This window comes from Chenopodium album, chromosome 22 (genome assembly GCF_948465745.1).
Source record: "Chenopodium album chromosome 22, dcCheAlbu1.1, whole genome shotgun sequence".
Classification (NCBI taxonomy): Eukaryota; Viridiplantae; Streptophyta; class Magnoliopsida; order Caryophyllales; family Amaranthaceae; genus Chenopodium; species Chenopodium album.
This window is the reverse complement of record NC_137855.1, coordinates 4,757,690-4,774,975: the sequence shown is the minus strand read 5'-3', so window position 1 is coordinate 4,774,975 and position 17,286 is coordinate 4,757,690. Positions and strand designations below refer to the sequence as shown.

Here is a 17,286-nt window from a genome sequence, read left to right as displayed (position 1 = left end):
TAACATTTGTAACAAATGAAACCACTACTTGTTTATAATTTTATAGCTAGGGTGTCTATTGAAAATTAGGGTGAGTGAAAAAAAAATTATTAATCGATTAATAGAGCAGTTGATGATCTGGCAATTATCTACCCATAAAAACTTCAATCGTATGCAAATTGATAGAGAAAATTAAGAACGTAAATTAATTTAATTAATCCTTATAATTAATCATAAACAAACCTTCTTCATTAAGAATAAAGTTTGCAACTTTGTGAAGGGATTAATGCATAGTGCATTCAAATTTTCCATCACATTGATAAAGCAGTCATCTTTTCAAAAATTACAATGTGAATATAGAAATATCCAAGTAGCACTGGATAAACTAATTTTGTTGCACGGCCCACCAGTGCTAAGCTTTAATTAGATTATTCAACATTCAAAGTTGGAATTTGTTATCCATAAATTCATAGCAGGATCATGAACAAATCAGACAAAAATCTGAAGACCATTGAATATCTATTGAAAAGAAATTGACATGTCAAGGAATTAAGATGGATGTTCAAGTTCTAATAATTTTTTGTCCATGTTAATAATTCATGGTCATGATTTCTCATTAATCTTAATTTCCAATGTTTTTTTGTCTAATTTATAATAATTGGGACCACTAATATTAAGGAATATAGGATATGAAATTAGTATTAACATATATATATGGATAATTAGGTTTTTTTTTTTTAATAATTAACCCCTTTATTCTCCATTGCTTTAATTATTTAATAACGTAAATGAAAAACAAGGACTCGTAGTAATTAATATTGAGAATTTTATTTTCCATATATAAAAGTAATAAAGTAAAAGTACAAAATCGAATATAATAAGTTAAAACATGCATACACAAAGTTTAAAATAATAATATAAATAGAAATCAAAGAAGTGATATTTAAGTCGAGATTATATATTTTTAAGTTTTTATTACTCAAACATATTGACTAGTGTTATATATAAGGGTGGTTTTCTGAGCCTTAATTAAAATGAAGCCACACATACTAATTAAAAAAATACAACTTTGTTTCTTCTTAATTAGCATTCTCATTAATTTAATTACTTAATAATAAGTATAAACGTGACATATAATATTTTCTAACTTTTCATCCAAATAAAAATTAGTATAAACGGTGGTTATATTGCTAGTCTAGTTAAGTGTACGTGTGGAAATATAACCACCGTTAAAAACTTATTCTTATCCATTCAGAATAATAGTCTATTATTAGAGATTTAGAGTTGGGTCTTATATAGTGATCTTAAGAATATAATTACTAATTAATTATTTGTCATTGTCATAAAGTTGTTGTTAGCTGGAAATTATATGTATATACTAATATACTATATAGTAAACACCTAGTATAGTACTATATTTTATATGTCGAATTCGATCACATGCCATAAAAGTATGGACCACTTAGTATTACTGTATTAGTGTTACACTTGGTGATTAATTAGTGTTTAAGGAAAATAAACTACTCATCTCTTTTAATCATTACTTATTGGTGCTTTCATAGGGTAATTACCCTAAACTCGATATAATTACTTAAGAGCCATATTAGAAAATGAGTTATTAACTAGTTGTTATTAATTGCAAAATTGATCGTTGGCAATTTATATTTCATAGATAAGCTATGATGCTAAATTGCTATGAAGGGTTTTGATAAAACATTATTGATAAAATGACAAAGATATAATTAACATTCCTTTATTGTATTTCTTGATAATTGTGGGAAGTACGTGATATTTTTAAAAGAGTACATTCGAACTATCTCAATCTTTACAACCGTGAGGAACGTATGAGATTTGAACTCATGACTTGCTTATCACGCTAGCTAACGCTAGCTATGATAGTCAACAAATAAACTAACTATTTAGAGTCTCATGGCTGGTTTTATATTCTACTCGTATTAGAAATCACCTCGTTTATTACTCAAAATATATTAGATACTGTGATTTCATTTCAATATGCGGAATTGAAATCCAAAATTAAATTAAAATGGTATTCCCTCATTTCTTAATAATCGTAACATTAGTGATATTTATATAATGTCTCCGATTTTTTTTTTTTAGATGTAACTTTAGAATATTTAATATCTCTCAAATAATACCCAAAAGTTGTAATTAAAAAAAAAATAGTACATTGAATTAATTGCATGACATCATGCTGGTGTAAGATGATAATGTCATCAAGCAAGTGGGGCGTGGTCACTCTCTTTCTAACACTATATAAGCAGCCTATCAAATTAGCAAAATTAATTAAAATGCTAAAAACACACTTTTCAAAGAATAGAGAAAAAATTGATCTAACTAAAATCACACTCTGAGAAATGAATTCAGGAAATGGTGGAGGAAATGGTGGCAACAACTGCCCAAGGCCAGATGGCAACAACTGCCCAAGGCCAGGTGGCGATTCCTTCTCCAATCTCCCTCAGCCACGTGGCAAGACCAAGAACAGCATCATTATGGGTGCTCTTGGAGTAAGCACTAAATAACTAGAAAGTTTTTTCCCATGGAATTTGAATAACTTGCTTGTAATATATTATGTTTATTGTCAAGATGTCTAGCTAGGTCACCAAGATGGAAGCCGAGGGTATCTCGAAAAGTAGAGTCATCTACAAGATATGAGATTGAATTTCATCTGAATCTCCGTCGTCTCATAAGAGTAAGGAAAAAAAAAGTTGTACTTAGCTAGTTTGTGTTTTGTTTACTCCATGTTTTATTACTCGAACAGTCAAGCACATCAATTAAAATGTACTTCGTAATTAATTTGTAGTATATCATGAAAAATGATTGGTTAATAATGGTACTATTTTTGTTTTGCTGATGAAAATGCCTATTATTGGGCTTAATGGCCGATTAATTTTGACCCATATTGTTCTCTCATATATGTTATTGCTACGTGATAAATTATAGTTACTCTACTTTAAAACTTTCAATGTAATATGTTCTTTAGTGATTATCTTTATTAGCTATTTAAATCATTTTTTATTACGGAGTAATTCTTTGTACTCATAATAATTTTAGGTAAGGGCTTAGAAGGAAAAATAACCCTAAAAAGGTCCATCTAATTATATGGATAAGTGATAATAATGTCTTTGAAGAAAGAAGCTAAGACAAAAACTAGCAAAATTGGAGACAACATAAAACCAATTAGTTAGTACTGTAAGGATTTTTCTAACCAATGCAACTATCTCAAAATATAATTTTTCTTTTTTTTAAAAAAAAAATAAATAAATAATAAAAGCCTTCTTCCTCTCTTTTAATATGTACTTTGTACATTCTTTCTCATAAAAACAAGAATATTCAAAGCTTTGGTAGCTAGAGGTTTATCAATTTATCATCACTTGCTTCACTTCCCCCACGTGGTTAATTAATTCACCTTAACATCCAATTTATAGGGGTTCTATTAATATTGGAGGCTTTTTTATTTAGGGTTAACTTGCAAACAATATAAGTTTGTGATGAATATTGTAATTAATTAGTAGATGTAGATCATATTCGAAGTATATATTAGCATGAATATAGTAGATATTATGTTGGTGAGAAGAGAGTTACAAGGATAATGATGTAAACGAGATTTGATCTCAAGTCTTAAGTACCACTCGTTTCTCCTCAATACAGTTTATCTTTCTTATTCAAATAATATACTATTTTAAGCTGATGGTTGAGGCCTAAAAATGTGTTTTATACTCTATCAACAATAAAATAATAATAACACACTTACAATAAAGAGCGTGATCAAATTTAGACCCTTTTTCGATCAATTTAGAGCCTACATTGGGCAAAAAGACCAAAAGGCAAGGGCATCCTCTTTGAGTCTTTGCTCTTATCCATTGAAATATCACTTGTATAAATAACAGCTCCATAGTAAAATTTAGTTAGTAGATTTACCTACATTGATGAATGATAAGGATATTTTTTATGAAAGGAGACAATAACACTAATAAATTAATCAACAGTTCAACACTCGTGCACTTGAATATATGGGCTTGTCCACTTGGTTCAAAACAACTCCAGTCTTGTCACACCAACAAAATTAATTGGTACAATGTTGAGACAAATGAATATTGTTTGTGTTCAAAATTGATTATTTTGGGAGGTTCTCTTTGGATTTTTATTGTAATTTGAGATTCATTTTACTATTATCACGTACAACTACTATAATTTTATGGGATAATTTTGAAATATTAATGATTAAGTTGTGTATTATCACACGTAAAGATTTGAATAATTGTATTGTAATCTATTTCGAACAAAGAAAGAGGTGAACCACATGCTCGTTATAAATTTTTGGCCCACAAATTGTTCATTGACTAGGCAAATCTAGAGATAATATATGCCTTTAACATCTATGTCCCTTAATAAAAATTTATGTCAAAATCAATAAAATCATACACTAAATTTCACAATGATCAATCAATACATTTTTATATAAAAGATGAAAATAGTAAATTTGTATTACTATACTCTATATGTATTACAATGATACCATCCTTCTAAGAACATCTATCAAAGTTTTTTTTTTTTTTTTTTTTTTTTTTTTTTTTGGAAGGGACCTTTTGTGTATCTAAAGTTCTTAACTAAAAACTAACTAATTCAAATACAGTGAGAAAGAGACCAAAGAGCTGATTAGATACTAGACCCACAGTTAAAACTCACTAACTTCTGCCGGCCACTAAATTATTTTATAAAGAAATGGATTTTGTCGTTCAACAGTCTTTATCTTCACAAAAAGTTGAAGCGTACAACAATATTTTGGTGAAACCTGAAAATCCAAAAAATAATAGAAATTTTGAGTAATATTAAAACTTATGTAGCCCGTTGATAGTCAAATATTGTCACTCTCACGGTCTTACCAATTAGGCAAAATTATTGATTTATTTACAGTTTTGTCATTTGAAAGGAGATAAACTTGTATTTTCTCGTAATCATGTCTTTATCTACTACATATACTTGTGAAAAAAAAGGTGATCTTCAGCAAAATATAAGGTGTTCTTTTTTTAACAAAGGATAAGGTGTTCTTTTGGTATAAGGTGTTTTACTCATGTTGGGACTAAATTAGAGCTTTCAAACAAAAAATGAATAATTAGATAAAAGGACTGCTAATGAAGATTAGTCGTCGATGAGGACAATCTCAAGCCTTCATTAGGACCAAAAGGATACTGAGAGATGAGAATAATGGAACAATAACGAAATGAATGCAACTTGGTTAGGATTTATTTTTTGCTTTACATGAAGTTTTTCAAATTAGGGTTACATACTTACATTGTGAAAATAATCTCCCACCAACCTTCTCAATGGGATTAAATTCAGAGCTATGGTTAATTAATCTGGGTCTACTTGGGCAAAAATGACGATGCCTAACGCATACTATCTCTCAATTATCCCCCTCGCCTTCTTCTAAAAAGTTGAAGGACAAAGGCCAACCTGCATAAGGACTAATGCCTATACTAATGTACAATTTTAACTAGGGTGCCAACTATTGGCTAACGATAGATTCTCTGCTTGCCTGAATCCTCTGCAGCTTGTACACGCACTTGTACGTGGATTGGTTCTTATCTGATCCATCCATCACTGTCTTACAGTCTTTGCTTGCTTGAACCCTCCGCCGCTTGTACACACACTTGAATGTGGTCTGGTTCTTGTCTGATACATCCATATCTGTTTTCTTTTTTCCAGAAGCTTCAGGTTTCCCTCTTCGCTTGTACTGTATATTGAACCTATCTTTTGACTGAATTTCCTGCAGCAAGGAAGGAAAAGAATACATTTTAAGGACATGCAAGAACATGAAGAATTTATTTGCCTGTAATTTATATCCAGAAACAGTAACATGGGGATAAAGAGATGGACAAAATTCTAGATAGCAGATGGTTAAAAACTTAAAACAGGTCTCTCAGTCCAGCAACATATTCAGAATAACAAAATCCTATAAAATAAGAGAGAAGGGGGGGGGGGGGGGGGTAAATAATACTTTGCTGAGTTGAATATACCAGCACCTGCATCACTCTCCCTCCCTGACATATTCAGCATCTGTTTGGTTTCTAAAGGAGAGATTAATACTGTTGGTGTTGATCCCTTTCTTTAGAAAGTTGGTGTTGATCCCTTTCTTTAGAAATATTAGGCCTTGAAGCCAATGAGAACAAGTGACACCAAAAAGGGTGACTGATTTTTATTAAATAATAATGTAAATGCCACATATTCCACCACATGCCTTACCATCCTAAGTTATATCATCACAATATAATCTCATTCATGCGTAATAGATAAATGAAGCTAGAGAATTATCACAAGAAAAAGATGTATTTCTAGAGTTTGAGGAAGAACCTGTCTGGGTCCAGTCCTTTCCAGCTTTCTTGTTGCTTCCAATGAATCTACACAGCACACACCAAATGAAGACACGCTCAATTTCAAAATGAAAGAAAAAATTCACGTAAATCATTTGACCTAAGTTGGAATATAATATAGTAAGAAGTACCACATATGATTGTCATGCCAGTTTTCAGCTTAGGAAATAAAAAGTGTTTGGTAAATCAATATTTTAGCGTTTCAAAGTGAAGAAAAAAGATAAATATAGAGTTTAGGAGGAATATTTCGATAGACTAAAAAAAGGGGGTTACAATATGTAAATTAAGCATAACATTTTATACATAATCCAATAATATATAATCCTCAATTTATTCATACCAAGTAAGATACATGTATCATATGGCTATCCAACCAAGGATTTTTTTATTTACCCTATGCATAGCACGAGTTTAAAACTAGTAGAGAATAAAGAGTCAAATATGAAAGCAATGAAAAGCTAATGACAAAGTTGAAACATCTGAACACTTCAACTGCATTAAATCTTTAATGCAATATGCTACTCCCTCCGTCCCTTAATTATATGCCTATTTCTTTCATTTATTAGTCGCATAATAGAGAGAAATAGGCATATATTTAAGAGACGGAGGGAGTATGTCTTTTCAGCTAACTACTACTTACCTAATGGAGCCGATCTTCCAGGAATCTTCTGAAAGATAGTAGTTCCCTTAAAAAGAACAAATGGATACCCCAACAATTCTCTCCTTAAAAGTGCTGGCATCTCTGCAAAACCAAATGATGAAACCCAAGTATCACTGAGCTGAGCTATAGCTGGCAAGACCAATCTTTCAACACCCATTTCAACAAGCATCTGCAAAACAAGAGAAAGGTACTTGCCATTGAACACAACATAAAATCACAAGTAAAAGAAAATTAACTGATTGACACAATAAATAACAAAAGCACCAAATAATCAAATTAAAAGAAACCCCAAGCCAAAGCCAAGTGTCTCAAATAAGTACTCTGTAATGATTTAACCCCTTAACACATTATGTAATTACTCCGTAGCAATAAGAAAAGCAATATTGTTGATAGAAACTACCTTCTCTAACTCTTCCACAAGAAGCCGGCACATACCCTTTCGACGATGCTTGAAAGGTGTAGCTACAAGAGGCATCTCTGCCACTTTCTGACCATGAATTCTGAAAGCAAAACAAGGTACCAAATTCAAAATGAATGATAGTCATTTAATTAAATATTCAGAAAATAAAGACACTTAGCAATCCAAATGGGTTACCTGATAGTAGCAACACAAACAAGCTCCTCGCCATCAACCAAAGCTATTACATAAAACCCATGGAAATCCAGTCTCCTCAATTTTGACCTATGAGAAAGAAAAGTCATCAAAGAGTGAGTATATGTTCCATAGAAATCAAGAGATGTCTGCATTTCGACCAAACAGACCAGGCACAAGACCTCAGAATGCTCAACCTTAAGTTTCCAATTTAAGCAATCCAGTTTAGCAATATTGTGTCATAGTGCCATCACCCACCACTGATAATACTATTGAGTCCTGCTAACCATAAAACAATATCCTCAATGTATGTACATGGTATCCTTAAACACTAAACTTCCTACCATGCCAGTTTATACATATTGTTCTAATGGCAGTTACCCTCATATGAGATCAACTTTGAACAGATTGTCATCACTAGACAGTTTGAGCTCTAGATGAACAGGTACAATGAAGCCACACTATTCAGTATCTGCATCCGTAATCATTGTCCAGCAAGTTGCATTAGGAAGATCGACTATCTAGTATATTGGTCAATGATTTCAAGTGTTAAATAATGAGTTTAACCACAGAGGACAAGGAGTCATCTTACAACAATAGAAATAATGGCCCAGCCCAGCTACACTCAACATCGGCAAAAAAAACAGCTCTGAAAATACCCTCATTGAGAAGAACCAACAGAAAGAAAGCTAAAGTACTGTTTTAATTTCAGACAGACACACAAAATTAAAAGGAAAGACACCAGTGGATTTTTGTGGATATAGCTTCCCATCATCATCAACATCAACAACAAAAAAACAGCTCTGAAAGTACCCTCATTGAGAAGAACCAACAGAAAGAAAGCTAAAGTACTCTTTTAATTTCAGTCAAACACACACAATTAAAAGAAAAGACACCAGTGGATTTTTGTGGATATAGCTTCCCATCATCAAGATTTCAGGTTCCTACTTATAGGCTTCTGTATAGCTGGAGTCAAGCATTAGATTTTAAGCAATTCTTCTGTCACAATTTTCTAGTTAAATTGCTTCATTAGAGCTTAAGGGCATGGCCCTCTTTTTGTAATTGGGTGACAATGCCCTGGTGTCTATTTCATATATTTCTTTATCATTTATCAAATAATCCCTTTGTTTCTTTTTTATGACCTTAGTTTGACTATGCATGTTTGCCAGTGCATATCTTTGACCATCAATACATCATATTATGTACTAGCAAACATTATTATTATTCTAAAAATAATCATTAAGACAAATTAAACAAGACCTCACATAACTCTACTTACATACTGGGAATAATTTAAAAGAATTTCCTAATATTTTGAATAGTTGCAAGGTTTTAAATAAGAATATCAAAAAGAAAAGGAGGGAGCAATATTTCATAAATGTCTAGAAACATTTGGTTTTTATTAAATTTATTGTGGACTAGGAAAAAAAACGCCTTCCATATTCTTTAGCAACTGTTCTACAGCTTTTCATCAAGGCCCATACAGGCAACTAATAAACAAAATAGTATATACTCGTCATGATACAGCAACATACATGGAAAAATCTCCAGGTCCTCCCACAGGAAAATGGTCCTTCAATGACTTCGCTCTTCAGAATAACCATAAATGCAATTTAGTGACCATGACAAACCAAGAGCAACTGATATCGTGAGTGGTTACAATGTTAAGATTTAGTGGGCAGTGATGATGCCAAATGTGAATCCTTGGTGTCAATTCCTCGACCAAAACAGACTAAGCAAAGAAAACGAAGGAAGAAGGTTTGAAGAAGTGATTTTCACTATCTAACACTGCTTGTAGGCAATCATTTTTTTTTATTAAATGTAAGTAATTCCAAATAAGGCAAGTTTATGTAGGATCTCATGTACCCCTCCGGCCTTATTAACTTGACAGTTGACATACTTTGAGTTTTTGCACAACTTTGACCTTCAATTTTTTTTAATTATCTACTTCCTCCATTTCTATTTAGTTGACGTGTTGCGTTCAATTTAGGCACACATACTAAGGAGTGAGAGAGAATGATAAAGCAAGTGGGGTACACTAAAAAAGCTAGATATAAAACTTACCCAAAAAGGAAACGTGTCAACTAAAAATAAACTAACTAAAAAGGAATACGTGTCAACTAAAAAAACGGAGGTGAGTATTTAGTAACAAGTAAAATATATATATATATATATATATATATATATATATATATATATATATATATATATATATATATATATATATATATATATATATATATATATATATATATATATATATATATATATATATATATATATTATATATATATATGACAGTAAGCACATAAATACAAATCCAACATCTTACATATTAACATTTTTTTTATGAAAACTGATGGTCAAAGTAAAGTTATAAGTCAAAGTGTGTCAAATAAATAGGGACAGAGGGAGTATAAGAGGTAGGAAGGAAGGAATAAAAAAAAACTATCAGGCATAAAGTTAATGGAACATGCATGAAATAATGAAGATGTAGCGCCATTTAACTAAAGCCAGCTAGAAGCAAACTACCTTAGGAGATTCACCTAGAAGCCAACATGCCAAAAGCCTTAAACGTCAAAGCAAACAGAAAAGAAAGTATCCTAACAGACTCAACATATAATTCCAATTAAAAATAAAAAATCCTAGCAGCTTGAGAATATTAAGACTGGATATCACAGCTACTAAAGGGAAAAGACGAATAAAGGAGCCTCACCCAGAATTGTAAACAATATCAGCAACTAGATCCCTCCCAGTGTGGGGCTCAAGTATAGGTTCGAAGCACTCATGAAAAACATTTAGAACTTGAGACACTGGAACGAGAGGATGAGCTCGTTCATTATGTACGTTACAATCATTTCTTCTAGATCTTGTAATAGTCCAGGTTAAGCCTTCCATCCTTGTTGGATTTGAAATTTGCAAGTATTCATGAAGACGAGAACATATCTCAAAACAGCTTCTGCTACAGAATTTGTCAAGGAACGAGTCATCAGAGACTGATGCTCCTGCTTTGTTAAGGCAAGCCACATGATCTACAAAGCAAACATAAACTATGATTATGAAACAGAAAATTAAGCTATACAACAATATGGATGACCTAGACATTATTTCAAAGGCAGAAACACACATTGGCGGCTGCATTGGTAACACACTTGAGTAAATAGTTGATCCCCATTGGCAGAATGTTCCAAGCCACATAAGCCACATTGACAAGATGGGCAAAATGATTCTCCGTCAGGAACTTCCTGAAATGGCCACAGTAAAATGTATCTGTAAGGCAATTTCTTGATGCATTGAGTTAGAATCTTGTACTCAGCTAAAGCAGTTCAGAATCAAAACAACAGGAAAGCATAGAAGAAGATCACCTGTAAAATCACTTCTTAACCATATTGTCAGACCTAGGGAGTTGTATCAAGCAAGAAAATACAACTACTACCAGTCACTCTGAGAGAGTAGGATATAAAAAAACCATTACAGTGGTCATGAAACTTACACAGAACATTAGTACCGATAACACATTTATTGATACTGCAAAGTGACTTGTGTCCAAATTATATACAAACCAATTTTGATTTAGACAACCTCATCAAATCAAACTCCTAGATAGCTTATTCTATATGACTGAAAATACACAATGTTTGATGTAAAAAAAATTATTATCAATAATAATATAGCTGTCAAGCTTAGGTAAATTCCACCAAAAACATGCTATTAGCCCAAGGTTGGATAAATGAAGAAGGCCTTCAAAAAAAAAGAAAACACTCAACTCACAAGCTAAGAGTACCTCGACAGGTATGCAGAGCTGTTCTAGCGTGTAAAGAACATTTAGCTACTAAGCCTACTTTACAATCCTTTACTATGGACCAAATATAGAATAGGAGTTTTTTTCTGCTGCTGACTTCCAAGCTTCTTCTTTTTTGGAAAGCCATAAGTTACTTAGGAAAACAGGGATAATTAAAGCAACAATTGGAATCATTGAAGCTCCAGTATTACCGCTGCATACTAGGTTTTCAATGTAATGTTTTTCTATACCTACAACTTCAGGTTATCAATTGGGTAATTGGCATAAGACTACACCTCGTCATAATATTAGAGTAACTAAGACATGCTTAAACCTAGCTTATATGGTGAAGTCTGGAACACTTTAATATTTGTAAAACTTTACCCACTTTGCATTCTAATTTAGTTTTGCACCACATTAAAAAAATGATTTTACATAAATAAATAGCATAAAAGTAAAACAATTTATCTTTTAAGCCCACCCAAACCACAAAAGAAACATAGATTGTAGGATGACATGAATTGAACAGAATAAACTGCTGAAAATCGTTCTTTACTAAGGTACATAATTCAAGAAATGGAAGCTTCACCTGAAGATCGATGCAGGTCATATGGTACGAAGACAAGCAATGATCACAATGAAGTAATTCGCCTCCATACTGACAGATAAAGCAAACTGAGTCACGGCATCTACCCTTCCTAACCTTCTGCTTACGAGGACTATCTAAAGTTTCTTGATGTTTAGACTCTTGACAAGAAGCTGTGACAGATTGAATCCCTTTGCAACCACTTCCCAATAGACTGGCTTCTTTTTGTTTAGGTTTTGATAACTCCAGTTCCTTCTGCAATGTGGGTTTAGATATAACACTAGCATCCTGAGTCTTCCTTGGATATAATTTTCTGATCCTCTTGGGGCTTCTTTTCTTCCCAATGCTGCGTCTAGAAATTCTAATCCGTCTCTCTTTTCTATGAACGGAATATCTTGTACTAATGCCAACCTTCTTTTGCTTTAATAACATCACTTCTCTCCTATTGTAAACGGGATTATTATCTTGAAACTGTAAGTGCACTGAATCAAGCACCTGCCTTGTTAATCTGGAATCACAGCTTTTATGTCGTCCTAATTTATTACCACGTAGAGGGGAAGGTGTCAGTTTCCTAGGTGTCGACTTGTCTTCAGCCAACTGCCATTTCTTTCTAAAACAAATATTTGGAGACATATTTATATTTAAATTCTTTTCAGACATGCTAGGATTTCGAGAGGGAGCACCATCATTTTGAGAGGTCCTCATGAGATGAACTCCCTCATTCAGAGCTCTGGCATTTGCCAGACTACAGATCTGACTAGGAACCTGTTCAGTCTCACCATTGTCGCCAGCCTTTGAAACCTCAATATTTAAGGAATTATCAGCAGTTGCTGGTTGACTTCGCATGCAATCACCATCAGTCATATAGCCTCTCTTGTCGGCAACAGAAATCAAGGAATCCTCCGCTTCACTCAGACACATTCGCCTTGTTCTTACCCTAAGACTAAGTTCTTTATCCTTTCGTTTCTGCATTGACCTAGTTAGGACAGAAGTATCTACAAAGGTCACGTGAGACCTCTTGGGTCTGCTTTTTCTTTTCTTCACTGCGTGTATCTGAGTATTAGTAGGAAAAGAAAGACCCTTTCTTCCTGGTTTAGTAGTCATGTTATAGATAACTTCCATAAAGTATTCTTTCCACACACAATATGCACCACATGTCCACTCTGATATCATTTTCTGAAACCCATAATTTACTTTCAAGCGAGACCAAACACGCCTAACAAAATGGAATACATGTTTGTCTATTTTGTGCTCCTTGACTAGATCCACTAACTTCCAAACACCCCTTTCTCTCCATTGACCAGTAAACTCATCCCATTCAGAAGTTACACGCAAATCAGTCAATTTGAATGCACGTTCATCACCTTCATCAGGGAAATAAACACGTCGCTCCTGTGCACCCTCATCACAATCAAAAATCACTCCCTCCCACCATGCTTCCTTAAACATAACATCAACGCAGACTCCAAAAGTTAACTTTGCATCTGAAGCACTCATTATTCTAGGAAGAGGAGGTATGGGTCTTATACGGCCACGGTAATTAAATTTGACACAAGGACGCTGGTAAAGACCCTCAATCGCCCCGGTGACAGGTATTGACTCAATGAGCTTGGAATTTCCTGATTCGCACAGCAATTCATCATATTCAACCTTGCGACATGAATCTGAGACACCAACAACTACTCCAGGGTGCCATGACCCCCCTAAACCATCCTCAAGTTGCCGCACCTAACAACCACAAAAAATTAAACATTTCAAATCATCAGTTACAGCTCTTAGACATGCATTTCTAATTCAATCTACTGGCAATTATGATAAAACTACCAAAAACTATATATTTATCAGAATTTCAAAGTATAACTATAATCAAAGACTCAAAAAATAATTGCCAGCACATTTAAAAGATAGAAGAGTAAAATAAAAATAGTTATGCAACAAAAGACCATAAAAAATGCTATAAATTACTCATTATCAGCAAACTGCAAATATAAATGTGAAGATGGGTAGAAAAGGGAAGGCATAAAAGCTTCTTCCAAAATAAGAAACAGTGGAAGTACGAAAAATGAAAACATTCACATATTGTAAAACTGGACATTGACATACACTCCATTAACCCATATGACAATCATAGGTTCAGTTCCTACTAGATGCACACTACAAGTCTCTCCACTAACACAACTGATAAATATCAATCACGTATGGAATAGAACAACCATCAAGGTTTACACTCATTTCTCAATGGACAAACATTGCAAGTCCAATTCGTGCATTGCAAATTCATAGGTTCAATTCATGCTATATGAATGCAACAGGACACCACCAAATTAGTCAATGAAATTGAATCCGCAGCAATGAAATATGCGGGGATAGAGATGAAATTTGGCCCCTAAACCCCTAATGAGCAAAGGAATCATTTCCTTAATATCTTTCATAAGATGATTGCACTATTCCCGCCTACTAAAGAACCGTCACCAATCAACAAACACATCCTTACTTCACTACCCTAGCTCACTAATCACTATATCAAACTGTGGAAGCGAAATCTTCACCTTTCAATTACCCTAACAATTTAGCACCCCTCCTCCAATTTTTATTCTCGCTTATAATAATTGTTACCGACATAACAACAATCGCGATATTACCGGATTTTCATGTCCCATATTGAAATTTGTACACGAAATTGCTTCAAATAATGCACAGCAAACCTAAATTCTTTTCCTCATCTATACATAAACCATTAAACGGAAAGAATTCGCTCGATTCGACACTAACCTACACTAACACCCTAAATTTAATCAACACAAAACATAACTTCGACTACCACCGAGCGAAAATACATTACCAATTTCAATCAATTAACCAATTCCAGAACTAATTCGAACTAAAAAAAATTCAAAAAAAACAAAATATGGCATTGTTTCGTCACTCAAATCGGTCGACTGGCAATGTTAGCAGATTCAAATCGCACAATTATTAACCAAAACTATGAAAAAACAAAGATTGCGAAATCGAAACTCGATTAAATCAAACACAAACCTCAACTTTCTGGCGCAACAGCAATTTCCGTGCATTCATCAGGAGAGAGAAAATTAGGTCACGAACTCGAAAAAATTGGGGGAAATTCGAAATTTGAGATTTTGGGGAAATTAAAAAATTGAGTGAAGTTCTGGAAATTTAGTACGTTAGGGCTTCTGTTAACGAACGTATGAATGACGTGTGCTTGAATTTTGTACTTTTTTTTCCTTTTAAATAATTTTTCGCCCTATTAATTTCTATTTTTGCGCTCTTCATGTTTTCAAGAATTTTGAATTGAATAAAGTTTGTGTTTTATTTGGGCTTATATCCACTTTTTGGTTTGGTAGGTTGCTTTAGTAGTTGTCTAGTGTCATACACTTTTATTTTTGTTTGTACTAGTTTTATTCCTGTGCAAATGCACGGATTTATAATAATAAGACTTGAAAATAATAAAAGCCAATAAAAATGGAGTTAGTTTAGATGAAATGGCTTATATATATCATTTTTTTATTTTTGAATTTGAATTCATATTATTTTTATCCTTAAAATTCTCTTGTTAGATACATTATTTAAAATATTTTATAAATTATTGTAAGTTTTTATTCATTAAATTTTTTTTATCATGTTATTTTTTAAGGGAAAATAAAGAAATTAAAAAAAAAATAAAAAATATTTGGGCGGGAAAATTTTTGTTGTGAATGTGACATGTGTACTTAAGGGATAACTCTGGTGATTACTTTAGTATATAGTATTTTTTTTATCATGTTATTTTTTAAGGGAAAATAAAGAAATTAAAAAAAAAAAAACTAAAAAATATTTGGGCAGGAAAATTTTTGTTGTGAATGTGACATGTGTACTTAAGGGATAACTCTGGTGATTACTTTAGTATATAGTATAGATATGAGAAAAAAAAAATACTACGTAGATAAATAGATGAAAGATTTGTAGGATTGATTGTATATGTGGCTATAAGCCTATAATGCTGTATTGATTTTTGGTATAAATACGATTCCAAACACATGAAATAAATCATCCCTGTATATTGTGTACTAGATGAAGCCCGTGTGATGCGCGGGTCGTTTATATTTTTAAAAAAAAATATTTTTTATATTTATGTGATTACATTTGTTACTCCGTATTTTATTAGTTGTACCTTGTACGTAATATATCATTTTTTCGTATTTGTTTTAAAATATTAGATAAAATTCCTAATCTCATAAGATAATATTTCGTATTTAAATTTAATGTAATTATTAAAATGTCATTGGTCAATTATGCTTATGTGGCACTTGAATTATTCATTGGATATAACTGTAATTTATAATTCTACGTGGCACATTAACTAATTTTAGGTGCCATAATCCTATTGTAGCGTTTTAAAAATATTAATCATATGTGGCGCTCTAATAATTTTTAAAAAATAAAAATCCTATGTGGCGCTCTAAAATCTCGGGAAAAAGATTTGGGACTTTTTTTTTTTTGAGGAAAGTGTATTTGGGACTTGGGAGCATGATTTACAATTAGAGATTTGATTTCTTTTAAATTTTTTTACATGCATGTAGGTGTACTATATACTCCCTTTTTTATAATTTCGATGTGGTTTTCGCGGTTGTTGGGGTGGTTTTAGGGGAAGGGGAAGAGGAAGGGATGGAGCCGCTAGTTTTGGGGTGGTGGTTGGCTGGTTTCAACGATCGAAATGGGGGCATGGGGTGCCGGTGGTTGGGGTTGGGATATCAGCAGTGGGGTCATGGACTCATGGTTGCCGGTGGTGGGATTTTCTTTTTATTTTAATTATTTTTTTAATAATAGGTTGTGGGCTCCGCTAACGGATTTTATCCAAAAATTCATTAAGTACCGATGAAATCCAATTTTTGTGGTGTTAACTTTTTTTTTTTGGGTAATGTTATAATTCATTTTTTTTTATCTTTTTTTGTGGTTTTATAAGTCAAAAAAGCCATTTGATTATTTTAATATGTTAAGCCTGAAAAAAAATAAATTAATTCCAAATTTTTTTGGAATTTTTTGTGAAGCAAATTAGCTTGTCCAACCTAATTGTATTTTTTTGTTCTAATGGTCAAGCAGTCAAGATATACTTGCTAGAGATTTTTGAAAATTGAAAGCAGGTCTCTAGCTATAACCACTAGAGTTTTCCAATCCATACATGTCTCGTTAGATAATTTGGGCCTTTTTAAAACACGTTCATTTATTAAAAGAAACTAGTTTTTTTGTCCGTTCAATGCACGGGTTGTTACTTGGGTTAATTATTTTCATATGTAGGTA

General features: G+C 32.6%; 1 protein-coding gene and 1 long non-coding RNA gene across 2 annotated transcripts; one reads left to right on the top strand and one right to left on the bottom strand.

Moving 5' to 3' along the window:
- Positions 1-2,297: 2,297 nt before the first annotated feature.
- Positions 2,298-2,897, top strand: LOC145605295 (uncharacterized). The gene is made up of 2 exons (XR_014105029.1): positions 2,298-2,504; positions 2,584-2,897. It is a non-coding gene; the product is annotated as an uncharacterized LOC145605295 (long non-coding RNA).
- A 2,335-nt stretch (positions 2,898-5,232) lies between these two features.
- On the bottom strand, positions 5,233-15,215 carry LOC145605117 (uncharacterized). The gene is made up of 9 exons (XM_081661139.1): positions 15,028-15,215; positions 11,995-13,719; positions 10,752-10,869; positions 10,341-10,656; positions 7,628-7,714; positions 7,433-7,532; positions 7,012-7,201; positions 6,352-6,398; positions 5,233-5,767 (listed from the first exon to the last, which is right to left on the bottom strand). The coding sequence occupies exons 1-9, from the start codon at positions 15,064-15,066 to the stop codon at positions 5,507-5,509; spliced, it is 2,883 nt and encodes a 960-aa protein (XP_081517265.1). The 5' UTR covers positions 15,067-15,215; the 3' UTR covers positions 5,233-5,506.
- Positions 15,216-17,286: the final 2,071 nt, after the last annotated feature.